At 40.2% G+C, this 25,568-nt stretch overlaps 2 protein-coding genes and 7 non-coding genes across 9 annotated transcripts in view; 6 read left to right on the top strand and 3 right to left on the bottom strand.

Moving 5' to 3' along the window:
- Positions 1–16,944, top strand: part of LOC121737428 (dynein axonemal heavy chain 10) — a 125,132-nt gene extending 108,188 nt beyond the window's left edge. Inside the window, exons 78-93 of the mRNA XM_042129106.1 lie at positions 610–718; positions 919–1,082; positions 1,599–1,694; positions 3,304–3,482; positions 4,466–4,625; positions 5,423–5,624; positions 6,719–6,861; positions 11,014–11,172; positions 11,481–11,652; positions 13,186–13,317; positions 14,445–14,604; positions 14,723–14,827; positions 15,487–15,601; positions 15,785–15,964; positions 16,199–16,345; positions 16,645–16,944. Of these exons, the coding sequence (XP_041985040.1) occupies positions 610–718; positions 919–1,082; positions 1,599–1,694; positions 3,304–3,482; positions 4,466–4,625; positions 5,423–5,624; positions 6,719–6,861; positions 11,014–11,172; positions 11,481–11,652; positions 13,186–13,317; positions 14,445–14,604; positions 14,723–14,827; positions 15,487–15,601; positions 15,785–15,964; positions 16,199–16,345; positions 16,645–16,791 (2,370 nt within the window). The 3' untranslated portion in view covers positions 16,792–16,944. The remainder of the gene's footprint in view (positions 1–609; positions 719–918; positions 1,083–1,598; positions 1,695–3,303; positions 3,483–4,465; positions 4,626–5,422; positions 5,625–6,718; positions 6,862–11,013; positions 11,173–11,480; positions 11,653–13,185; positions 13,318–14,444; positions 14,605–14,722; positions 14,828–15,486; positions 15,602–15,784; positions 15,965–16,198; positions 16,346–16,644) is intronic.
- LOC121737501 lies at positions 1,172–1,290 on the top strand. The gene has a single exon (XR_006037148.1). It is a non-coding gene; the product is annotated as a 5S ribosomal RNA (ribosomal RNA).
- Positions 1,371–1,489, top strand: LOC121737496. Its single transcript, XR_006037142.1, has one exon. It is a non-coding gene; the product is annotated as a 5S ribosomal RNA (ribosomal RNA).
- On the bottom strand, positions 6,920–7,038 carry LOC121737495. The gene has a single exon (XR_006037141.1). It is a non-coding gene; the product is annotated as a 5S ribosomal RNA (ribosomal RNA).
- LOC121737510 lies at positions 7,119–7,237 on the bottom strand. Its single transcript, XR_006037156.1, has one exon. It is a non-coding gene; the product is annotated as a 5S ribosomal RNA (ribosomal RNA).
- LOC121737509 lies at positions 10,188–10,306 on the top strand. The gene has a single exon (XR_006037155.1). It is a non-coding gene; the product is annotated as a 5S ribosomal RNA (ribosomal RNA).
- On the top strand, positions 10,387–10,505 carry LOC121737508. The gene has a single exon (XR_006037154.1). It is a non-coding gene; the product is annotated as a 5S ribosomal RNA (ribosomal RNA).
- LOC121737505 lies at positions 10,803–10,921 on the top strand. The gene has a single exon (XR_006037151.1). It is a non-coding gene; the product is annotated as a 5S ribosomal RNA (ribosomal RNA).
- LOC121737280 (probable Ufm1-specific protease 1) lies at positions 16,749–22,020 on the bottom strand. The gene is made up of 5 exons (XM_042128910.1): positions 21,869–22,020; positions 21,558–21,728; positions 20,605–20,814; positions 17,330–17,479; positions 16,749–16,766 (listed from the first exon to the last, which is right to left on the bottom strand). The coding sequence occupies exons 1-4, from the start codon at positions 21,983–21,985 to the stop codon at positions 17,342–17,344; spliced, it is 636 nt and encodes a 211-aa protein (XP_041984844.1). The 5' UTR covers positions 21,986–22,020; the 3' UTR covers positions 16,749–16,766; positions 17,330–17,341.
- Between the last annotated feature and the right edge of the window lie 3,548 nt (positions 22,021–25,568).

Here is a 25,568-nt window from a genome sequence, read left to right as displayed (position 1 = left end):
GAAAGACGGAAGTGTAAAGAGAGAAGGACGATGTTTGATTTTTTGAGTCAGGAGCGCTCCATAGCGGAGACATTGACGCTCGACATCGAGCGACTCCGCGACGGCTACCAGTCGCGCGACGCGGCTCGCGACTCGCGAGTCGTTGACCAACGCTGTACCCTTGTACCATTACTCGCTGACCGCGTACCTTGATGTGAGTTGGCAGTGGTCCTCAGGTCATGGACATAAAGGCTATGTCGGAGGTAAAAAATTTTTGAATTGTGGTGGTCAGGTGTGTGTACTTGTGTAGTCCTTGGCCTTGCCTCAGATATTTTTGTCAAATAATACCAAAATAAAAATGGGATGTTGTTAAAAAATATGTGTGTGTAGCGCCATCTATTTTTATAGATAAAAGTACTAGATATTAAACTTAGTAGGGTCGTCAACATGATCCAGGGGGGGGGGGGCAGCTGCCCCCCCCCCTGCCCCCCCTCGGTACGCCTATGACCTCAGTTTTGAATTTTCTATGGAAAACGAAGAATAACAAAACGGAAACTGTTTCAAAATCGATTTAATTGTTATTCTTTTGTTGAGAAATTATAATAATTGACTGATTGATTTTAAATTCAGGTATTCTCGTTCTCCCTACGCAAGGCTATGCCGAACGTGCTATTGGCGAAAAGACTGAAAAATATTATTGATATGCTCACGAAGAATGTTTATGAGTATGGCTGCACAGGTTCGTTAGAAAAATAATTCTGAATTCAAGTAGAAAAATAAAACTAAGTTATTTTTGTGAAGCGACATCTATCGAAAGTTATAAGCAACACCATTTGTTACGAGTTCAACTACTGTACACAAGATGGCACTTTTTACGATAGTTTAATAAAATATTTTCATTTTTCAGATTATTATTACATTTTTTTTTTGCAATTTCAGGTATATTTGAGAAACACAAGCTGCTGTATTCTTTTCAAATGGACATAAAACTTGAACAAAGCGAAGGAAACGTGTCACAGATGCAATTGGATTTCTTCATCAAAGGAAATGTTTCACTTGAGAAGTCGCCGCGTGCTAGCCCAGCTACATGGATTCCATCACAGGTATAATAAAAATATATAATGTTTTTTATTTTTCAGCCTTTTTATTAAATTAAAAAAAGAAGCCTTACAAAAATTTTAATACAGCATTCGCCAACGTCCATACTACGTTGAATACACCGGTTCTCGTCCGATCACCGAAGTTAAGCAACGTCGGGCGCGGTTAGTACTTGGATGGGTGACCGCCTGGGAATACCGCGTGATGTTGGCTTTTTGTCTTCTTGTTGACTATATATTTTGTTGCTTTATGTATAATATCGACATCGGTAGAGTCGTTTGCGCTCAGTGTTCGCCAACGTCCATACCACGTTGAATACACCGGTTCTCGTCCGATCACCGAAGTTAAGCAACGTCGGGCGCGGTTAGTACTTGGATGGGTGACCGCCTGGGAATACCGCGTGATGTTGGCTTTTTGCTGTTTGGATTTTGAAATAATGCTAAATACGTCATATTGTATGTTTTAGGTTTTAAATCCTTATTTAATTTATTTTAAATATTTTGTTACTATTTGTTTTTCAGGGTTGGCAAGATATAATAAAACTAAGCGTTGATTTTCCGGAAAAATTCAACGAATTACCCGATCATATCACTCGTAACTTGGATGCATGGAAAGAGGTAAGCGTAACCGGTAACAATAATAATTATTATAATCATAATAATTATTAGTACTTACCTACTGTTGTACATTCTCAGAGAAGCTATGATGATGGGATGGGAAGATTATTCATAAGCTATGTCCACACTGTGCACTTTCATCTTCAATTTTCGCCATCAACTTTTATATTGGCGCATTCAATAATTGAATGCGTCAAGGAGCGCAACGCCAATAATGTCATTTTTGAAGTTTTGGATACGGTCAGTGGACATGCGTCGCGGGCATGCCTCACGTTCGCTGTTGACTGCGCTATAAGTTATAACGCATGAACTGAAAAATTAAAAAAAACCCCCGCCAAAACAACTTTAAAAAGTAATGAAATAATATTTACTGCCTTCAAGTTCAAATAATTCCTAACTTGTGTAAAGTAATATTTTAGTCCATAATTGTTGTCACGGTGTGTCGGGAGACCGCCAAGTAAACTACAACCTACAACCGCCAAGTCACTGGTTACCTATCTCGATCAAGATCGCTGTGAATTGATCCTTAAACTTGTTATGTGAAATCATTAATCAAACATCTACATTAGCGGTCCCCCGACACACCTTGACAACAATTATGGACTAAAATATTACTTTACACAAGTTAGGAATTATTTGAACTTAAAGGCAGTAAATATTATTTCATTACTTTTTAAACTTGTGTTGGTTATGAAGAATAATTCCTATCAACAGAATCATATTCTCATGATTACCATCTTTCAATGTCCTTTTCGATGAGGCCGTTAATATGAGCCCAAACATGAAACCTCCACTTTGGGTTCATACGAAGCTCGGTTCCTATAGAATCCAGGGGATGCTGCAGCAGCAGCATGTAAATATTTACTGTTTATACTTTATTAACTTCTTACTGGTTGTCGCAATTAAAATGAGCCCAAACACGAAACCTCTGCTCTAAGTTGGCGAGGAATTGTATTATATCCTATTGATTACCAGGTGATGCTGCAGCACCAGGTCAACTTTCCATTATTATGTGTATACGTATATTGTATATTCAAAAATGTCAGGAACTAGAATGAAATATAAAACCCATCAAACGACTACAAGTTGCTAACGGCCTTTCATGAACCAGATAAACCCTGATTGTCCAGCACTGAGCAGGCTGATGATGATGAATTATAGCTAAGAACACTCTCGATCATGTCATCTTTCAAACAAAAAAACTAGATCAAACTCGGTCCACCCGTTTGGATGCTACGATGCCACGGACAGATACACACACAGACAAACAGATAGACAGACAGACACGTCAAACTTATAACACCCCTCTTTTTTGTCGGGGGTTAAAAAGGCCCAGTGTGGACAAAGCTATAGGGAGATGACGGATATTATACGTAATTTGGTCGCATAATATCAAACCCAGCAGACAGATCACGATTAACATTAAATTAACATAACCCGACCAAATGAGCTGTCATTTGCCGAAATTTCAAAAAACTTTCTTGATAGCTGTTATAGGTACAGAAATTAGATGTTAAAATCGAACCCTGCGCTTTCCCTTTTCATATTTGACTAGCTATCTTATGTCCATACGTGATACTATTCCTGCCTCACAAATTGCTGTCGACAGTGGTACGACAGCGACGCCCCCGAGTCTGGCGACATCCCCGACAGCTACCGCGACATCCTCGCGCCGTTTGAGGTGCTGATGCTGCTGCGGTGCTTCCGCGTGGACCGCGTGTATCGAGCCATCACCGACTATGTTACCGTCACCATGGGCGAGGAGTACGTCACGCCGCCTGTTGTAAGGTGAGCTATCAGGAGAGTTAAGGTGACACCGCGTTAAAGTAAAAAATCGTTTTGGATATATTTTTAGATCGCTTGTTTTCTATCAGAGGCCGGGCCGACTTCTAATAGAAATGAAACAGCAAGAAATAGAAAGGGCGTAAGCGACAAAATGGTTTTTGTCGCGTAATTTAAAAACCATAAATATATTTCGTAAAAGCTATGGGCAAATTATAGTGCTTGCTTGTACTAATCTATGTACAAATTTTGGAAGCTTAAAGCACTCTCCTCTGTTGGCAAAATTAGAATCCCTGTTTTTATAGAGATGTTTTTGATTAATTATTCTGTGTTTATAGTTGACCAATCGTGTTATGTTATGGGTAATTCAAAGATAAAGACATCATGAATACTGACAATGAACTTTAATTTCTTAGCTTTAGTCATTGTTGAGAAAAATCGATATCGCTGCAGCCAAATTATCAAGGCGTCACCTTAATATAACCGACTGACAACTGTTTAGTCACTGGCTGTGGCTACTAGGTGGCAATAGACACAGTAATAATACTTGCATCATGCAACACTATAATTATTGTTTTTTTTAATGAAATAAGGGGGAAAACGAGCAAACGGGTCACCTGATGGAAATCAACTTCCGTCGCCCATGGACACTCGCAGCATCAGAAGAGCTGCAGGTGCGTTGCCGTCCTTTTAAGAGGGAATAGGGTAATAGGGGAGGGTAGGGATGGGAAGGGAACGGAATAGGGGAGGGTAGGGAAGGGAATGAATAGGGGATTGGGCCTCCGGTAAACTCACTCACTCGGCGAAACACAGCGCTAGCGCTGTTTCACGCCGGTTTTCTGTGAGAACGTGGTATTTCTCCGGTCGAGCCGGCCCATTCATGCCAAAGCATGGCTCTCCCACGTATAACTCATATATTTATAAAGTGTATTGTAACAGTGACAGCTTGTAAATTGTAATAATATCGATGCATATTTATTTTATTTCAGTCTGGACGCGGTATACGAGCAGACGACACCGTTCAGTCCGGTGGTGTTCATCCTGAGCCCGGGGTCTGATCCCACCGCGGACCTCATGAAGCTCGCGGACCGCTGCGGCTTCGGCGGGGGGAAGTTCAAGTATCTGTCGCTCGGACAGGGGCAGGAGGGGGTGAGTGGAACTTGGAAGTCATTGAGTTAAAAACTATAGCCTATATATGCCGACTGAGAAAATGATAAAGTTATTAAGTAAGTACTTATAGTCTTACTAAATGTTAGAGTAATGGGGGGGGCGGGGGGGCAACATACCTGTTTCGGCTGTTTCGAGAAGATGGTCGGTCTGGTACTTACTTGTATTAAAACAAAAAATCATGAAAATTGACTTTTTAATCTAACTGAAAAGACATTTTGTTTCCAACACTTCATCTTGCGCAGAGTAGGTAACACGTTTTTAATTCCCACTTGCCAGGAAAATTGACGTTTGTTTTATCTTCCCATAGGCCATAGCGTTTGGACTTAGAAAGAATTTAGATGATAGCTGGTGCTGTAGCATTGGAAAGATTAATAATTGTTATACTTACTTAATACTTTCTTGCGTAGAAAATTTATCCGAAGGATTGAAGAAGAATGAGAGTCGTACCTACGGGTCGTAAAGAGAGAAAATAAAGACTAAAGTTAGCTGCAAAAGAGCCCATTCAGCCTATTATTGCGGTAAACTTTTTAATCGGGACTTAACGCGACTTATTTAAGTAGTAATGTCCAACAGTCCCCTCGTGACCACGGCCGTTGCAACACGGCCGAAACGTCGAGAAAAAGTATGTACTCGTAGTAGCATTACTACTTAAATAAGTCGCGTTAAGTCCCGATTAAAAAGTTTCATTATAATGCAACGCGAAAGTTTAAAATGTTATAATATTATTGTGGTACTCCGTATCTACTAACTACTTATAATGGTGGTTAAAATTTCAGGCGGCGTTGGCCCTTCTCGATGGCGCGATGTCGCACGGCCAATGGCTGATCCTGCAGAACTGCCACCTGCTGCTGCCCTTCCTCCGCGAGCTGGACAAGCGCCTGGAGATGATGGAGAAGCCCCACCCCGAGTACCGGCTCTGGCTGACCACGGACCCCACGCCAGCCTTCCCCATTGGGATACTGCAGAGGTCGCTTAAAGGTACGCGCATGTTGCATGCCAAATTTTTGATCTAGTGAACTTGTTTGCCTTTAGCGCCCCTTTTTATCCGGCGCTCTGGGCGGTCGCCCAGCGTCGCCCTCCCTGACGCCGCTACTGCTCGTCAATTAAAAAAAAATTCAAATCAAGTGTATGGCGTCGTTGCTAACGTAGTAAGTACATTTTACACCTACCCAGTGCCGTAAATAGGGCGGTGCCACCGGTGCCCAGGCACAGGGCGTAGACTCAGGGGGGCGCAAATATGGCCAGACCAGGCAGGCCGCAGGACTATTATTTTTTCGCTTTGCTCCCGATAAATTCCCACTGCGCCCCTAGTGCTGCACAGTGTGGGTGATATAACAGGCGAAAGGCCTAAGTACTTGATTTCAGACGGCTCGCCTGCTTGTTTGCTCATAATATCAGTTCTTTAAAAAAAATATAATTATGTTTTCCAAAATTTTGTATAGTAAGTATAATAATTTGGTCTACCAACAGTCAACACCATGTTTTATTTTATCACCCTAAATGAAATAAGACAGGCCTATACAAAAAACGTATGGCATAATTATTCTGGGTACCTTATCTAAAAAAAAAACAAGGGCGCACTCGCACAGGGCGCAAAAAAGGCTATTTACGGCACTGCACCTACCGTACCTAATATCTACTTTATTTAGTAAGTTAAACTTGTACTATTATCTATTCTGTGGTTATACCAATGAATTAAAACTATTACATAGCTGACTTTGCATTCTACTTGATTATTTTTAGCAAGATGTTAGATTGTAAGTTGTAACTGTTCGAAAAATATTGGAACGAAGTTCCTTATCGCGCGTTGCGAAAGGTGGCTAGACGGAAAAAGTTGTAACGACACGACACAACAGTGTCGGCCGATACTTTAGTGCCTGGGAAGTAGGTTACAATTTCACAAAAGTGTCGTTGTTACTATTCCTGGACGTCAACTAGATTATATATAGAGTTTTTGATAACTTCGTTCCATCCGGGTGTCCCTTGACACCTCTCAAGTTTTTTGTATCTAATGGCTAATTCATCCACGTATACTTTACCTCTTTAATTTAAATGGTACCTATTTCGTACAGTGGTAACGGAGCCCCCGAACGGTCTCAAGTTGAATCTCCGCAACACATACTTCAAGATGCGAGCGAGAGCGCTGGACGAGTGCATTCATCCGCAGTTCAAAAAATTAGTCTACGTTCTTGCATTTTTCCACGCAGTTGTACAGGTTAGATATAAAAATCTATTTTGGAACCCGTAAATAATAAAACTTAAAAAACTCAAAAAGCCAACATCACGCGGTATTCCCAGGCGGTCACCCATCCAAGTACTAACCGCGCCCGACGTTGCTTAACTTCGGTGATCGGACGAGAACCGGTGTATTCAACGTGGTATGGACGTTGGCGAACACTGAGCGCAAACGACTCTACCGATGTCGATATTATACATAAAGCGACAAAATATATAGTCAACAAGAAGACAAAAAGCCAACATCACGCGGTATTCCCAGGCGGTCACCCATCCAAGTACTAACCGCGCCCGACGTTGCTTAACTTCGGTGATCGGACGAGAACCGGTGTATTCAACGTGGTATGGACGTTGGCGACTATATTCTTAAAATAGTTTATTAGTATAGGAAGTTATGCATCGCTCCCATACAGAACCTTTAAAAATTCTTCATCACATAATATGTTCCTTAAGTGATTCTAAGCATTTTCAGTCCGGGGGGCAAAACGAAACATGCGGCTAGCGGGGGAGATGGGGGGGGTTCAAAGATGGTCGCCACCTGGTCTCTTTAAAAAAATCCATCCTGGTCCTGGTGGCTACTAGGGCAAGATTGGTATCATTTTCGTATAAACCAAAGACGTAGAATCTGTTTCTAATATTAATTATACTAAGTTTCATAGTAATTTTACAAGAAAAACGTAAAAATGTGAAACTTGGAGATTTTTGCTTTGAGAGCTCATTACTTTTATATAGTACTTAATATTATCATACAAAAAATACTATTATATGGCACATTTTATGTAGATTCTAAATATATACACTTTTAAATATCTCCTTCTACAAAAAGATGCTAAAAAAAATTGGCGGGTGTAGCTGCTCGCGCTGCGGTTGTTTTTTTTTTTTGCAAAATATGCTTACTTTGTGAATAAACACGAATCAATGTTTTTTTTTTTTGTAAAATAATTTAATTATCGGGCACAATTGCCGGCACACAGACATAACTCTGTGCATTTTAATTATCTTTTAATACAGTTGCAACGGTTTTTGTAACCTGTCTTGCACCTGCATCGAGTGAGCTCTAGGCACACATTTGCCACATCTGGTAAATAAGATCAAACAGGAGTCCAAATATTTTCTTCCATCCTCCAGCCCCGGGAAGAAGGACTCGGAAGGTCTTGCTTAGGCACTAAGGCTTGTCCCCAGACATGAACTCCCTGATATATTGCCCGAAGTGTGTGTTGGTGTAGAGCGGCTTCCGTTGGAGGAGTATTCTCCAACTGTCTGTCCTTCTTTGTGAACAGATACTTTCTGCATTCATTCACTGTAGTGCAGAGCTTGAGCTGAAAAATAAAATATTAAAGTAATTCTTATATTGAAAAAGGTAAGCTGAATCTGTATCAAACTACTTTATAGTTACCGGTCGTACATTGTCAAAACAAATTTCTGTATGTATCCGCATTTTTTATTCTTCCATCCAACAATGCCTTAAACCCACAAGTTACTTCAGGGTAGGCAATCCAGGCATCAAACGCACTCTTTTTACCTCTTCCATTAAAAAAAGATACGGTATCGCATCCTGTCAAAGCGTGAAAAATTGCCAGTACTTCGGCTCTTTCTGGTCCTGTAATATGTAAGTATGCATACTAATGCGTACTAACTATAATATTCATTAAACGTTTAGAGGGAATTTATCACTTTTTCAGTGCTAAGGGCATTTCAAACACGTCCCGAGTGCATTGGCAATAGAGCGGCATGGAATATAAGTATGGTTTTTGCCTGTACCTATGTGGATCCACAACTCATCTAATGCTGGCAACTTTTGCATACACGAGACTGCTACGACTACAACATCTGTATCTACAGTACGAATCATTACTTTTTTATGTCCTCGATTCATAGCGTCAGCAACATGAAGTTACATTCTAGTGTCGGCCTCTTCATGGTTGCACGGCTCAATCATACTCCTGTCCCGACTAACATTATTTAAAACTGCACTTTTTTGGTGACGTTGAACTCTTTATCTTCAGATAAATCAAATGAGTGACATCGGATCGAAAGCAGATCAAAAAGCTCTTCTTTATTGAATTCCACACGAAGGAGTTTGCCCAACTTTTTGGAACTCTAGTATCAAGATCAACTTTAGTCCGTATTCCAGTTCCTCGTTTTTTTAAGCTATCAGGCTTGTAGATATCCCAAACTAAGTCCGACCGCGAAACAGTGGTTAACTCACGTTATATAATTGACAAAAATTGTGTCGGCATATTCGCAAAAGGTCTGTGCTAACCCTGGGTTCAACATATGAACAACAGCCGGTCTATCTAGGATTTTCACGGTTACTCTAGGGGCATAGTCATGCTTTCACTAGGAATATCGGCTTCTTGATATAAGCATCTCAGTAAGTCAGACTTAGGCCGGTATAAATAGTCAGTACTCAAGATGCATCTCGGTCTCAAGACACGGTTCAGGCTCTGTGATTGGTTAGCTGTCAAAATTTGGACCAATCACAGAGCCGAACCGCGTCTTGAGACCGGGTCGCATCTTAAGTACTGACTATTTATACCAGCCTTAGTTCCCCGATCTTATCATTTCGGCCACAGCTAAAACTAAAAATGCACAGAGTTATGTCTGTGTGCCAGCAACTGTGCCCGATAATTAAATTATTTTATATAAAAAAACATTGATTCGTGTTTATTCGAAAGTAAGCATATTTTGCAAAAAAAAACAACAACCACAGCGCGAGCAGCTACACCCGCCTAGCGTAGCTTCCCGCGCTGCGGATTTAAATTTTTTTTTAGCATCTTTTTGTAGAAGGTGATATTTAAAAGTGTATATATTTAGAATCTGCATAAAATGCGCTATATTACAGTATTTTTTGTATGATATTTTTAAGCACTATATAAAAGTAATGAGCTCTCAAAGCAAAAATCTCCAAGGGAGATTTCACATTTTTACGTTTTTCTTGTGAAATTACTATGAAACTTAGTATAATTAATATCAGAAACAGATTCTACGTCTTTGGTTTATACGAAAATGATACTAATCTTGCCCTAGTAGCCATCAGGACGAGGATAGATTTTTTTTAAAGAGACCGGGTGGCGGCCATCTTTGAACCCCCCCCTCCCCCGCTAGCCACATGTTTCGTTTTGCCCCCCGGACTGAAAATACTTAGAATCACTTAAGGAACATATGTGATGAAGCTCATAGCTTAATACAATTTTTAAAGGTCAACTTCATAACTGCTCCCACTATATCTGTTTCGGTTCAAGAAATTTGTTGTTGATATTTTGGCAGCAACCAAAACGGATCAACTATTTCTAATTATCGGTTGCCAACGTCCATACCACGTTGAATACACCGGTTCTCGTCCGATCACCGAAGTTAAGCAACGTCGGGCGCGGTTAGTACTTGGATGGGTGACCGCCTGGGAATACCGCGTGATGTTGGCTTTTTGTCTTCTTGTTGACTATATATTTTGTTGCTTTATGTATAATATCGACATCGGTAGAGTCGTTTGCGCTTAGTGTTCGCCAACGTCCATACCACGTTGAATACACCGGTTCTCGTCCGATCACCGAAGTTAAGCAACGTCGGGCGCGGTTAGTACTTGGATGGGTGACCGCCTGGGAATACCGCGTGATGTTGGCTTTTTGTCTTCTTGTTGACTATATATTTTGTTGCTTTATGTCAATGATATTCTATGTTACTAACGTAACTAGATTGGAAGTTTACGGTAGCAACGCGTTGCCACTTCGAAGATGCCTGCAGGCATATCTCACATACATAATGACATAACGAATATATGACTTGACATTGTCTTTTGAACAAAAAAGTGGCTACGCATTTCTGAGAATCTTTTGTAAGACATTGCTACTCTAGTATTTTAGAAACTCATTGCTTTATGTATAATATCGACATCGGTAGAGTCGTTTGCGCTTAATGTTCGCCAACGTCCATACCACGTTGAATACACCGGTTCTCGTCCGATCACCGAAGTTAAGCAACGTCGGGCGCGGTTAGTACTTGGATGGGTGACCGCCTGGGAATACCGCGTGATGTTGGCTTTTTACTGCACTTTTTCATTGTGATAGTTTTTATAAATATTTTTAAATCGCTTAGTGTAATTTGACTGACTATTTTATGCAAATAATTTCAGGAACGTCGAAAATACGGCAAGATTGGCTGGAACATTTCGTACGAGTTTAGCGAGTCGGACTTCACTGTATGTATGCAGATCCTGCAGTGTTACCTCGACCGCTGCTACGTCGCGAACGGACCAATACCGTGGTCCACGCTCAAGTATCTATTCGGCGAGGTTGGTTTGCGTCATAAAGCTAATACAAAGAGAAATATTTATTCAAGCGCCTGTTGATTTTTAATAGCAATTTTTATTGAGTTTCATCCTTAAATAAATTTTAGGCTCAATTTCACTAACGTCTGTTAAAGTTAATGCTCGAATTAGTGTCACATTATCTCTCTCGTTTTTCATACTAACGAAAGAGAAGACATGGCATTTTAACAAGCCATTAACACTAACATACGTTGGTGAAATTAGGCCTAAGTCTGGTTTTATTCGCGCAATTTCTCGCTTAAATATATCTAATATCAGATTCATTGGTCCAGGTGATGTACGGCGGCCGCGTGATCGACGACTTCGACCGGCGCGTGGTGGGCACCTACATGGGCGAGTACCTCGGCGACTTCCTGTTCGACACCTTCCAACCGTTCCGCTTCTACGGCGACCGCGAGGCGGAGTATGTGATACCGCCGGAAGGGACCAGGGATGATTATATTGGTAACTAGCTTCGTTCTGCCGCAGGGCTAAGGGCAGCCCTGGATTTATAAGTAGGCTCTATAAGCCTAGGAGCGACAGCATACCCCCGGTGGCAGTTCATTTCGTACATGGGGCAGCGGAAATAAATGTTAGCCAAATGTTGACATCTTAGCTCGTATGGGGTATGAAAATAACAAAATACATCAATACTAATAATAATAATAATAACTCCCACACCGGTTTCGGTGACGGTGGCCGATTTCATTGAAACTAAGGCCAGTTACGCAGGAGTAATTTTATAGTCCTCAAGTGCGCAGTATATAAGAGCACACTCTATTCCTTCTCTCATAGGTAAGCGCTCTTACAGACGAACGGCACGTGTCGACGGCACGTGTCGGCGGCAGTCGACGGCAGCCGTCGGCAGCCGTTGACAGCCGTTGACAGTTTATGACGCATGCAGGGTACTACTGTAAAAAAATAAAAAAATAATCCGTTTGATGCGAAACGTCCGTTGCGTACGATACCGACCTGTGGACGCTTACCCTTACGCGGTACGTCACAACTGCAAGCGTGATAAACTGTCGACGGCTGCCGTCGACTGCCGCCGAAACGTGCCGCCGACTGCCGTCGACTGCCGCCGACTCTAAGTCATAAGTCATAACCCAGTGGGACGGACGACTGACACGACTGGCGCGAGATCAGGCGCAGGACTGACTTTTTACATGCCCATCCGACGCATGGATCATCTTACTTGTCAGACAATCAGGTGATCAGCCTGCATTGTCCTAACCAAACTTGGAAATAACATGTTTCCAACGCGGGAATCGAACCCACGACCTCCGAGTCAAGAGCCGAGCTGAACCACTGGACCACGGATGCATCGGCTAATAGAATATCATAGAAATAGTTTATTAAATCAAGTTACATAGACTCATTTGTTAGTAAAGGCTTATAAATTATGTTAGTAAAATTATCTTTATAAGTTTAAATAAATAATAATACCTATTTTTACTACATTGTGCATCACCTCTGCTTCATACCGTTAGATATGGCACAGCAGTGACGCACATATGGACAATCGAGTCGACTAGCTATCATAGCAAGAATGCTGTTGGTACTCCCCCTCACTCTTCGCACTAAAGACGCGCATCGTTTGCGCATAGTGGCGTAGAAACAATCCACGCGTGCCTCAGAAAACATCCCCGAAGCGCTGCAGTAGCGGGGAAGCCCCAACAGCATTCTGAATGCGTTGTTAAACTGGACACGAAGAGCGTTGTAGTAATGCTACAATTAATGTGAAAGTGTGTCTGTCCGTCCGTCTGACTTTCACGCCCAAATCGCCGAACCGATTTTGTTGAAAATTTGGAATGGCCTATGGGGATACTTTGTGTCCGGGAAAGGACATAAGATACTTTTAATCCCGGGTAACTGTACGGTTCCGGCGCGACAACCGAAATTTGGCCCAACGGATTTGCGGCAACATCAGCTTGATTCTAGTACATTAAACGTTTTATAATCTTACCACTACATAGTTGTCAATATTCTACTTTTCAGAGTTCATAGACGGGCTGCCCCTGGCGAATTCGCCGGAGGTGTTCGGTCTGCACCCCAACGCGGAGATCGGCTACTACAGCGGCGCCGCACGACATCTGTGGACGACGCTCGTCGACCTGCAGCCGCATACTGGTATGGTGGACCAAGACAAAATAAACTAAACGATTAGCCAGTTTCAGTCTGGATTTATTATAGGCAGTATAGGCCATGGTCTATGGGCAACAGCGTCCTATGGCGTCCTAGGGGCGGCAAAATTAAAGTGGCCTGTACTCATAAAAAATAGAAATCAGGCCCTGAATAGATGGCATTTCTCTCATCCGATGTCACTTATACCGAAACGATTTTTGGACTGCAAACTTGCCATTTGCATTGAGGGACGACTCATCACAAATAATAATACGAATATGTAAAATCTTTTCCACACATAATGATAAATAATAAATTAATAATTGATCGTGATAATGTTATCTAAGTTTTTTTTATTATTTCATGCAGCTAGTAAAATGGGTAAGTCGTATTTGCGATGAAAATAATTTGCGGTGAGCTTTTGTCCGCGGCTTCGCTCGCGTATACAAACTTTCATCCCCTATTTTTAACCCCTTGGGGGTAGAATTGATCAAAATCCTTTCTTAGCCTATGTCATAACAGCTACCTGCATGCCAAATTTCAGCCAGATCCGACCAGTGGTTTGGGCTGTGCGTTGATAGATCACCATGTCAGTCAATCAAATTTGAGTTTTATACAGGGTGTATCAAAAATAAGTGATAATACTTTTAGGATGTGTACGTGTTCCTTGTAGAGAGTTCACTGTGAAATTAGCAGCGCTGAAAGACCAAAATTTTTTTTTCACTTTTGTATGGGGAAACTCGTGACGCTCGGGCCCTTGCCCATACAAAAGTGAAAAAAAATTTAGGTCTTTCAGCGCTGCTACTTTCACAGTGAACTCTCTGCAAGGAACACGTACACACCCTAAAGTATTATCACTTATTTTTGTTACATCCTGTATATTTAGATACCTGATACTCAGCTCTGGGTTAATAAATAGGCCTAAGACCGTGTAGGCTGTGGCTTAGGGGCGGCAGCGTCCTAGGAGGGCGGCAGATTGCGTACATGGGCCGACGGAAATAAACGGGCCTACACTCATAAAAAATACAAATCCGGCCCTGTTGATTACTTACAGGCAAGGGGTTCCCTCTGATTTCTGAATAACATCAGCCTTAGCCAAAGGAATTTTATAATATGACTATTCTATTGTCCAGACGAGTCTGGCGGTTCAATAAGCCGCGAGGAGTTCATCGACTCAACCGCCGTGGAGATCCTGCACCAGCTACCGCCGGCGTTCGAGGTGTGGCGCGTCCGCAAACACTTCGAGATGGCCGTCACGCCCACTGTCGTGGTACTGCTACAGGAGCTAGAGAGGTATCAACTATCACGGCAATAGATAGGGATTTGTAGGCTATAGTTGAAATGCATTAACGAGGCACTAGCGGTCATTGATCTTTCACTTTTCTAGTCTAGGATTTTTATCTTTCATCAGATTCAACCGCCTGATCGACAAGATCCGCAGCACGCTGACGTTACTGCGCAAGGCTCTCGCGGGTGAGATCGGCCTGGACGCGGTGTTGGACGACGTAGCTTACAGGTAGATATATAGGTAACACATAGATGCTTGTGGAGCAAAACCGTATATTGTTCCGTAACGATGCGATGCGTTGCATCATTGGAACATATTAACGCTTTCTGCCACATCCGCGTAGCAACAACGCGCGACAACACATACGGTGCAGCTTAATCCATCGATGTAAGTAAATATGACGCAATGAGTCAATGGAATGAAAAAATCTAATATATAAAATTCTCGTGTCACAGTTTTCAAATTCAAATTCTTTATTATGCATACAATAATATACAATAGTATAAAAGCTAGGTAGCGTACATCACGTCGTCTAATCCCATGCTAAGTAAAAACTTGGTTAATGGCAATTAGACAACGGATGCACGCCAAACAATTTTATACATTGTTGCCATACTCCTCCGAAACGGCTTGACCGATTCTCATGAAATTTTGTGAGCATGTTGAGTAGATCTGAGAATCGGCCAACATCTTTTTTTCATACAAAAAAAAAATTATATGGCAAAACACAATTACATTGCCGGGACAGCTAGTAGATTATATATTAATTAAGTCGACCGTCCGAAACTCATCGTAGCTATTTGACTTCACATTTAGTAATATCATACAATATTATGTTGTAGGTAAGTATGTCTTATGTGCATACTCAAAACTATTTACCTCCATAGCCTTTACAACGGCCATTTGCCGGCCTCATGGAGGCCCCTGGCGCCCGACACGCGCAAGAATTTGGCATCGTGGGTAGATCACTTCCTGGAGAGGACCAGGCAGTACACCGAGTGGGTGAGTGACTTCAATTGGAATAATGGACCGAGCTCCAGATGTCCAGTATCAAGTTTTACCCAATTTCAGAAAAGTAAAGCGGTAGGACATTGAAACAGTGAAAATACGTCGTTTGATTCCATACCAGTGATACAAGCGGCCGTTATTGTAAATCAGCACTTGATGATCATGTCATTATTCCAGGTGACAGTAGAGGAGCCAGTCGTGATGTGGGTGTCCGGTCTGCACGTGCCGGAGTCCTACCTGGCGGCGCACGTGCAGCTCGCGTGCCGCAACAACGCCTGGCCGCTCGACCGCACCACTTTCTACACGCGAGTGACGCCGCACCGCACGCTCGACGACATCGAGGAGCGACCCGCCAATGTGAGTGCTGTCTCTCTCTAACGTGTGCCTGTCTCGCTCTGACGCTACGTGCAGCTCGCCGCAGCAACGCCGGGCCGCTCGACGGCACCAATATTTTTTTTGTCATAAAGAGACACCTAGGGACCACTTTTGTCATCTTAATCCACTTAGACTTTAGCTAGCCTAGCTGAGTTCAGTCTCAGCTTAGACATATGCCTTGATCCGATTATGCGGAAGCTCTTTTTCTTTTTGCAGGGTTGTTACATCCGTGGTCTGCACTTGGAGGGTTGCCGGTGGGACGAGCAGGAGGCCTGTCTCAAGCGCTCCCACCCCAAAGTTCTGGTCACAGAGTTGCCCATCATGCATATCATACCGACTGAGACACATAAGCTGAAATTGCAAGTGAGTATAAAATTATAACCGCCAAAGTTGTAAAGTAGGATTGAATATTTGACAGCGTTTAAATAAATGCATTACTTATTTATTGAAACATTTTCGTGATAGGCAGATATATTGTGCCTATCCCAAGGATCTATATCTGTATATGTCTGTATCAATGTTCATCAAAAAATTTTACATAAGTATGTTTGTTGCTGTGTAAAAAAAATATGCAGGCCTTTTAGGCCAAAATATAAACTTCGTAAGTCTCGGAAAAATGTATGGTTTACTGTAATGGTTTATCATTATTCTTTGTGTTTTAGAACACTCTCCGTACACCGGTGTACACGACGTCTGACCGCCGCAACGCTATGGGAGTGGGGTTAGTGTTTGAGGCGGACCTGGCCACGGCAGACCACCTGAGCCACTGGCTGCTGCAGGGAGTCTGCCTCGTCATGAATACGGATTAGAAGAAAGAAAAAAAGAAAAAATTAATACACACAAGACACAACTAAATCAGCAAAACAAGGGCAAACAAACTAGTATAGTAATTTAACAGGTCCAGGGCCCATACCACCAAAGCGTTTTGAGATTCAAACAATCATACAAAAATGCCGCGTCCTACTGTAACAAACGTGAAATTACGTTGTTAGAGCAGGACGCGGCATTCTCGTCCGATTGTTTGAGTCTCAAAATTGTTTTGTAGTAGGCTTATTACTGATTAAGTGAAGTCTGGCTTATTCTGAGTCTAGACCCAAGTGACAGAGCTCGAAAACCAAGTTGGAAATATTTGGAATTTACTTATAAATATAATAATTATAATTTAATTATTTATTAACAAGTTCTGTCTTTGCGATTTAAAAAGTAATTTTTTGTGTTAATTCAAAACTTATAATATTATGTATATTAGGTTTTAAATAAAGACTGATTAGATTTATAACTTTGTATTTTTAATACATAGACAATTCATTTATTCATAGATTTAACTACTATATTTATAAAAATTACCTTGCTTTTTAGTCAACATTTTGCTTTGACCTGTGGTAAACACAAATTATAAAAAGATGAACTGAGGAAATCTTTCAGAGGCTGCCATTTGACCCATCCTTTGCGTTGTAGAAACTCTTTTGACTGTTCTTTTCCCACATAATGTGGATCCTGAAATAATAATATGATATTCATATTTAATTACACTTTATATTCATTAAAAAATAGGCACACTAGCTGAAGTCAAAACATTTACAAATGTTAAGGTTTAGACAAGTTATTATGATGAGTAACAATTTTTTTGTAAGTCTTAACATTCAGCATGTTACATTAATAATTCAAATTTTCAGTAAGGATAAAAAGCAGCCAAACTTGCTGCACTATAAACTAAAAGTTTCGACAGTATAAAACGAAGACGTTTAGAGCTTAAAACGTTACCTGAAAACTACCACAGGTAGGCTTAGGTCTGACTCTAGACTCCTTAAAGAGGTAGATTTACGGCCGTTCCCAATATTTGATCTATCTCTGGTTTTGCCCTACTAGAGATAGGAATAGCTCACATCAGACATTAGAGACATATATTTTATGTCAATTCAATGTTAGCTGCGATTATAGTTGCAAAACTTCTGAAAAATTCCGAATAATTCCGGAATACTTCTGGGAAAGTTTCTATAAATTTGAATTATTCAAAATGAATTTAATAAAAAAAATATGAATTTTTATTTATGCTGAAAAATCGTATTTTGCATCAATCATCGATCGCCGCCGCGCATAGAGCGTCGCCCGCCGGCCGCTATCACCGCTTCGCACGCGCCGACTGCCACGGCGAAATATTCGCCCGCTCGCACGACTCGCTCGCCCGTACGAGCGGGCGACGGCGGTGCGGAAGGGAGATGCTCCCCGGAGAAGTTTTCCCTCACCCCGCGGAAAGATTCGTACCCCGCATTCGAATGTTTCCGTCGAATATTTCGCCGGAATAATTCAATGGAAATATACGTGTTTGTTTGTGGTTTGTGGTGGTTGAGTGAATTATTTGTTCAGTGGCACATTACGTAGGTACTTAAGTAAAATATAAATTGTTTATCTATACCTACTTCTAGGTTTAATATTATAAATGCGAAAATGCGTCTGTTTGCCTGTCTGTCTGTTACCTCTTCACGCTCGAACCGCTGCACCGATTTGGCTGAAAATTGACATGAAAATACTGTGAGTTCCGAGAAAGGACATAGGATAGTTTTTATCCCGGAAAAATGTACGGTTCCGACGCGATAAACGAATTTTGGCGCAACGGAATTGCGGGCGTCATCTAGTTTTATCATAAATTAGTAATGGCCAATGGGATTGATTAATCTATACTTACCTACTTATTACTTACTTATATGATATATCCATACTATCCATACTGATATATCCTATTGTAAGTAAATCAGAATAAAAACCATAAAAAATAAACGAACTTATATGATTAGGTATTATCAAAGAAAAGTAACAAGCCGTTACCAGCCGCTATTTATCGCTAGTAATGATAATAAGCCAAAAAAGCCGTTTCTCGCCGCTTGGCTAATAATGTTAGTAACCGGCATCACATATTCTTAGATACACAACTAAAGATAAATAGTTTACAACTTCCAAGCGCAATTTTCCTCGTTATTTTTGACAGTTGAAATATTCCCAAAGTTTCGGAATATTTCGGAATACTTCCGAAGTATTCGACGGGAATAATTCGGAATCTTTCCCGCCAGCATCTATAGCTGCGATCGGTTGTATGTCAAACCAGAGATAGATTGAATATTGGGAACGGCCGTTATTAAGCAAGGTTTCAGTGTTGTTCAAAATACTGGAAGCACATGACACCACTGTGACAATTATAGTAATCATCATGATCACCACCATCATTACACCATCCATTACCACATTATGACGGTTTTATTGGTTCATTTTGTATTTTTTACATCGAAAGGGTTAGGATCGAAATTGATAATTATTTCGCCGTTCAGGGCCTGTAGACAAGTGGCAAAGCGCTAGCGCTACAAAATGTATGCGATTTGACATAAGTCATCGCTTCGCTAGCGAATACTAATGTCAAATCTGACATAGGTTAATCCTGGATCAAATTGGCACTGAACATAACTCCTGAATCCTGATAAATTTTTTATTTAAAGACTAGATGTCCCGCGCGACTTCGCCCGCGTAAATTAGGAATTTCACAGAAACCGTACATTTTCGAATAAAAATAGCTATAAATACTCCTTTCACGTGGTCTACTCTATATAAGTGCCAAATATTGCTATAAAAATTGCTCCAGTAGTTCGTGAGATAAACCCTTTCTAATATTTTCCCCGTTTTTACCACATTTTCCTGAGTTTCTTCGGTCGTATTAGTCTTAGCGTGATAATATAATATAATATAATATAGCCTATAGCCTTACTCAATAATGAGATATCTAACACTGAAAAAAGTTTTTAAATCGAACCTGTAGTTCATGAGATTAGCGCATTCAAGCAAACATACTCTTCAGGTTTATAATATTAAGTATAGATTTTTTTAAATTATCGCTTGACAAACTCGAGTCTCGATCTAAAAGACTATGAAAAGGCTCATAATCATGGGACGATGCATGGTATAATATTATGACAGTGATGATGATGATGATGAATGTAATTTACATAGTAGCATATGCTTTCCGTTCTTAAAACAACGCCGAAACTCCCAAACTTGTATCTATAAAGAATCAGGAATTCTCTCAGCACCTTCCGAACCACGGTATACCAGGTATATCTCGGTGCAAAATCTTACTTGTTGGTAGCATATGCTTAGAATACTTCTCACGAAACCGAAGTCACCACATGTTTCCCCATAAATTTTGAGGAGTTCCCTCGATTACTTATGGATCCTTCATCAGATCACCACTTTTGTGAATATAATACCAAATTGGGATGATACCCAACATACAAAAAAAAATAATTGTGAAAACCGGTTAACAAACAGCGGAGTAATTGTTGAACATAAGAAAACGAACATAACACCTCCCCCATTTTGAAAGTCGGTTAAAATTGTAGCCTATGTGTTATTCTGATGTATAAGCTATATTATTGTAAAGTGTCATTAAAATCCGTTCAGTAGTTTTTGCGTGAAAGAGTAACAAACATCCACACATCCACACATCCATACATCCAAACAAAATTTCGCCTTTATAATATTAGTAGGATAAAATTTTGAAATTTTCGACATTATTTAAAGAAGACACATTCACGCGGACGAAGTCGTGGGCAACAGCTAGTAGGAAATATAATCACCACTATCAATAATTCTGAGTTCTTCCCATCGATGTGAACTCCCATGATGCCTTTCGAGGAGCAATCCACATCTCCTCCCATCATTATAGGACTTCCGAATTTCTCGAAGTGGCCTCTCAGAGTGTCCAAAATATTCTGCAGATTGTCGCCCTTGTTGACATGAACTATCTTACATGGTACGTCATATAGTTTGTCAATAACAAGGCATACCTGAAAATGTTAAATGGAAAATGTTAGTTATAATTTTGCATGGATTTAGGCTGGGTTTCCACTGATGGGTAGCGGGAACTTAGCAGTGCCCGAACTGACCAATCACCATGCTCGAAATCTCCGCTCCCCTTCAATGGAAACAGCTCTAGCGGGGTGGAGCAGAGTTGAGCGGATATTCATAATAAAAATACAACGAGGCGATGCGGTGCGGAGGACAACAAGCATTGGGGTGCAGAGTGGAGGACAGCGGGGCAGTGCGGAGTGGTGATGACGGTCTTTCTGAGGGATTGAGTGTAACTAAGCGCAAAAATGCGCGATTCCAAAAGTATGCTCTGCTCCACTCCATTCTGCTCCGCTCTACTCCATTCTGCTCCGCACTTTTCACAGCTCTTCACTGCTCCTCTCCGCCCAGCTCCGCGTCAGTGGCCTTCTGCTTGGCAATAGCCTTCTTTTTCTTTACTGGTATTAGTATTATAAATATTAACAAGGTCTTTTAAATTTCTCTGCAAGAGTTTCCTTTTCCATTACATTTAGTATTAAGGTCATTTTAGGAGATTAAATATGATCTAGATAGGTAGCTATTTATGTTTTTATTTCCTTTGACATCCAATGGATACCCGGATCTCCTAGGTTATAGTTTTTAATATTAAAACTAAAGACAATATACAATCTATATTGAATATGTATTTTGTAGCTGTTGCTGGGAATATCTGTCTTTTTTTTATTATTTGGTGTTATTATACCTCAAAACTGCCTATCCACTGTCGTGATCCCAAGAATGAAGCAGGTTTGTCTTCCAAACTAACCAAAATTTCTTGTATTTTTCTGATGCTGGGAACTTCTGTAGCATTGCCGGTATTGTGGTTCATCCAAGAACATATTGTTTGCAAGGTTCTGTAGCCACAACCCCACCCCTGAAATCACCAAAAATTATTATATTTACATGAAAAAAGTAACAAAATTCTTAAATCTTCAAATCTTTGTGATTAGAGTTAGTACTTAATAACTTTAAATAAAAAGTACTTATATATTTTGTATAAATAATAATAGTTACCCTGTCATCAAATCCGTCACAAATATAGTGGTAATATTCATAATTTCCTTTAACTAAATAATAATTCTCCGAAAACTTTTCTTCGCTTTCGTGGACATTCAAAATAAGTTCTGACATTTCTACTTTTTTTTGCAAGCAGCTGCTTGGCAGCTGCCGCTTGAGCTGCCGCCTGCCATGAATGCCAGCTACAGACTACTTTAGAGTTTAGGCTATGGATTTTTGTTACAATGCCTTCTTGAGGCTTCTTCATATTTTGTACAAGTACTACTCGGATTTAGTAATCTATAAGTACTGTATCAATATATATAATGAAATAAAATAAATCAAAATGTATTTCATTTAACCTAATATTGTCTTTTAAACTATTTTTTTCTATCATAAAAACTGCATACCCTGGCCTGGATATCCCACAATAACATTTTTTATACTTTTTAGGACAAATAATGGCTAACTTTCGAAGCAATTTTAATAAATACCAATGATGAAATACTCAAACCAGATATGTTACTACCGCGCGCGTTGTGAAGCGTTGTTTAGTCTGCATCGAGCGCAGTCACGAACGTGCCGCGTCTTGTCTTACCTAAATTAATTGAAAATGACGTCGTGCGTGTTTCGAAAATGTACCAATTATGACTCGAAAGTAAATAAAACACATGGAATCTCTTACCACATGTCTTGATTGCAATAAACACCTCGATTATTTACATTTTTTATTATTTTTTCGAACAATCTGGAAAAATTGAAATTTCTTCATAGCTCAGGCGAAGAAAGAGACAGCGATACGATTCGACGTTTAAAAATAGAACTGTCTCTTTTATGTAAATGGTTTTTCGTATCTTTTGTTTCACTTATCTGTCAAATTTGTCAATGTCTGCAATTTTGAATTTGAAAATTGTTCGGAAGAGATCTAAGCCGGGAAGAATAATAGAAATTCTTTAATTGCACCTGAAAATTGTTCTGAAAGTTACTGTTTTCTTTGTTCAATTTACTCAAAACTTCGTAATTTTGCAACACACTTTCGGTATCCAACGCCATTGTTCTTGTTATGTCATAGGCAGTGCCAAGAGTAATAAGAATCGGAACTAAAAACTGTCAAAGAGGCGACTTATCTTTCGCATAATTACATTATGGCTAGCCTTTTTGAATAACGTATGGCGCCGAATACATTCCGGCCATTTTTCATTCAGCCGCATTTAATCCGGCTAATCGATAAATCGCTGCATTACAAAACGGCCAGGCCGAAGATATTACAGATTTAAAAATTGCGGGACGTAGCTTTTGCAGCGCGGCGATACCGACCCACAGATTACTAGTATATATTTGTAGTACCGACCGGACCAATGCGGGCCACGGGTACTAAGGAATATAAATCAAAACTACTGAATCGATTTTAATCATTTTTTTTCAGTGAGTGATATAGGCTATATATTGTATACTCGTGCGAATCCGGGGCGGGTCGCTAGTAATATAATCTATACTAGTCTATATACTATACTTAATATTATAAATGCGAAAGTATCTCTGTCTGTCTGTCTGTCTCGCTTTCACGCCAAAACTACCGAACCGATTGTAATGAAATTTTGTATACAGATAGTCTAAAGCCTGAGAAAGGACATAGGCTACTTTTTTTAATGGAAAAAAGCGTTGTAAGGGGGTGAAAATGCATAAATTTGTTCAAATTACGTTAGTTCCAAAAATTCATAATAGATGGCGCCGTGCGACTCCTATATCGCGCTAACGCTTGCCCAAAAGTCTTTCTATAAGAGGTGGTATTATCTTATATACGGTTATCGATTTTTTTCGATTGTTATTTCATATTTACGTTATTTAATAAATCAGTACTTTATCTATGCAGTGACGTAACCTTAAACCTATCAATGATAAATAGTTTATGGATAAAGTTGTGTAATTGGGGGGCTAAATAAGCTTAAAAATTTGGCATAAAATATAAAGTTTAATTTATGACGAAAATCGTCGCTAGAGTTGTTAACTTGTTACAGGTACGAATTTAAAACTATGACATATTCGCTGGACGTGTTCCTCTTTGGTCGTATTGTTGTTTGTGTTTTGGCACATGCGATTAAAATTGTCAGAATCCAATTTTGAAACCTTTATTTTGAATATTTAAAAATAAATTATATCAGCCAGCAGCCTGCTCGAGGCACATTCCGTTCATAATCCTATGGTCCAATCGCTCAGTCCTGTCTCTAGCGGTTATCGGCCTTTCGTCTACCACTGTACTCTAATTTTACAGATGTAGCGTTATCTATCGCATCGTTTGTATGACATAACTGTCAAAATTTTTCCAAATTCAAATGACCGCGTGTATCGTGGTAGAGCAAGCTAGAGGAAGCGTGACCCCGCCATGTATCACGAACCTTTTTTCTTATGAATTATTTTTCTGAGTATAAATAATATGAAGTAGAATAGAAAAGAACAGAAAATTGTTTCTTTATTTTGTGTATCTTAAAACAAAATTTATGAAAACTATGTACAAAAAGGCGGTCTTAGGGTGAAGCTAAACGAGCGTAATTTGTGAGTTGTGAGTCGCAGAATTTCTGCCGCGTACCTAAATATCTTTTCATACAAATCATGACTCACAAAATTACGCTCGTGTGAATCAAACAGGACTTTTGTATGAAACTGATTGCAACAGTATTCTGCCGAACCGAAATTCTACGACTCACACTCACTCACAAATTACGCTCGTTTGGCTTCGCCCTTACTTCTGAAAGCTGACAGCAGTTTCTGCAAGCAACCTTTAAGAAAGTATTTAATATTAGGCTGAGAGCACTATAGTGAAACCCGACGAATTTGACAGATATTGAAACCTGACCGTTTCTTTGCAGTCGAACTACTGGTAGTTATGTCTATTGTGGCACAGCTGTTTTGATTTAAGGGGTACCAGGGTTTTTTTATAAAAGCTTTTGACACCAATTTCGTTGACATCGCGCGCTATAAACTGAAGTCCACGCGGACGAAGTCGCGGGCAACAGCTAGTATGTATAATAAGGATAGCGCCTAGCGGTAAATGGTGATAGTAGGTACATTTTTCACATTTTTTTTATAATACCTATGGACGCTTCACACCACGTCAGTCTGGCCCCGTGGTAAGTTCCTGAAGGACTTGTGTTACGGGTACCAGACAACGGAAATATATTTAATACTTTTATACTATACATATATTTAAGATTTTTATTATAATATGATACACATATTATTTAATACACATCAACTTAGAAAACTTTTTGTTCCGTCGGCGGGATTCGAACCCGCGACCCCCGGCTTGAGCTACCAACAGCCCACCAACTGAGCCACAGAGGTCGTCATATTCTAGGTATGTTCCTTCCCCGTGGACTATTCAATGTCTAATGTATCCTTAAATTTCATCAAAATAGTAAGTAATTTCAGAGCTTCCATGTACGTCTACAAACAAACTTTGCCTCTTTAAAATAAGTATACTTCACAGAAATGAATCAAGATCAGCTTGATTCATTTTTGTGGTATCTATGTATACTTATTTTAATACTAATTAGATGTTCCACGCGGCTTCGCCCGAGTAATTTAGAAATTTCACGGAAACCGTACATTTTTCCGAAAAAAAATAGCCTATATGTCCCTTCACGTGGTCTATTCTTCAAGTGTGCCAAATAGTATAAAAAATGCTCCAGTAGTTGTTAAGAGGATACCACAGCGGCTA

This window comes from Aricia agestis, chromosome 20 (assembly GCF_905147365.1).
Source record: "Aricia agestis chromosome 20, ilAriAges1.1, whole genome shotgun sequence".
Classification (NCBI taxonomy): Eukaryota; Metazoa; Arthropoda; class Insecta; order Lepidoptera; family Lycaenidae; genus Aricia; species Aricia agestis.
This window is presented reverse-complemented; position numbering and strand designations above follow the sequence as displayed.

Coding starts and splice junctions, on each gene's coding strand:
- LOC121737280 (XM_042128910.1), bottom strand. CDS start 21,985: ATGTCAGAACTTATTTTGAATGTCCACGAAAGCGAAGAAAAGTTTTCG. Junction 20,815..21,557: donor AGTGGATAGGCAGTTTTGAG/GTATAATAACAC, acceptor TAACATTTTCAG/GTATGCCTTGTTATTGACAA. Junction 17,480..20,604: donor ACTCAGAATTATTGATAGTG/GTGATTATATTT, acceptor TTATTATTTCAG/GATCCACATTATGTGGGAAA.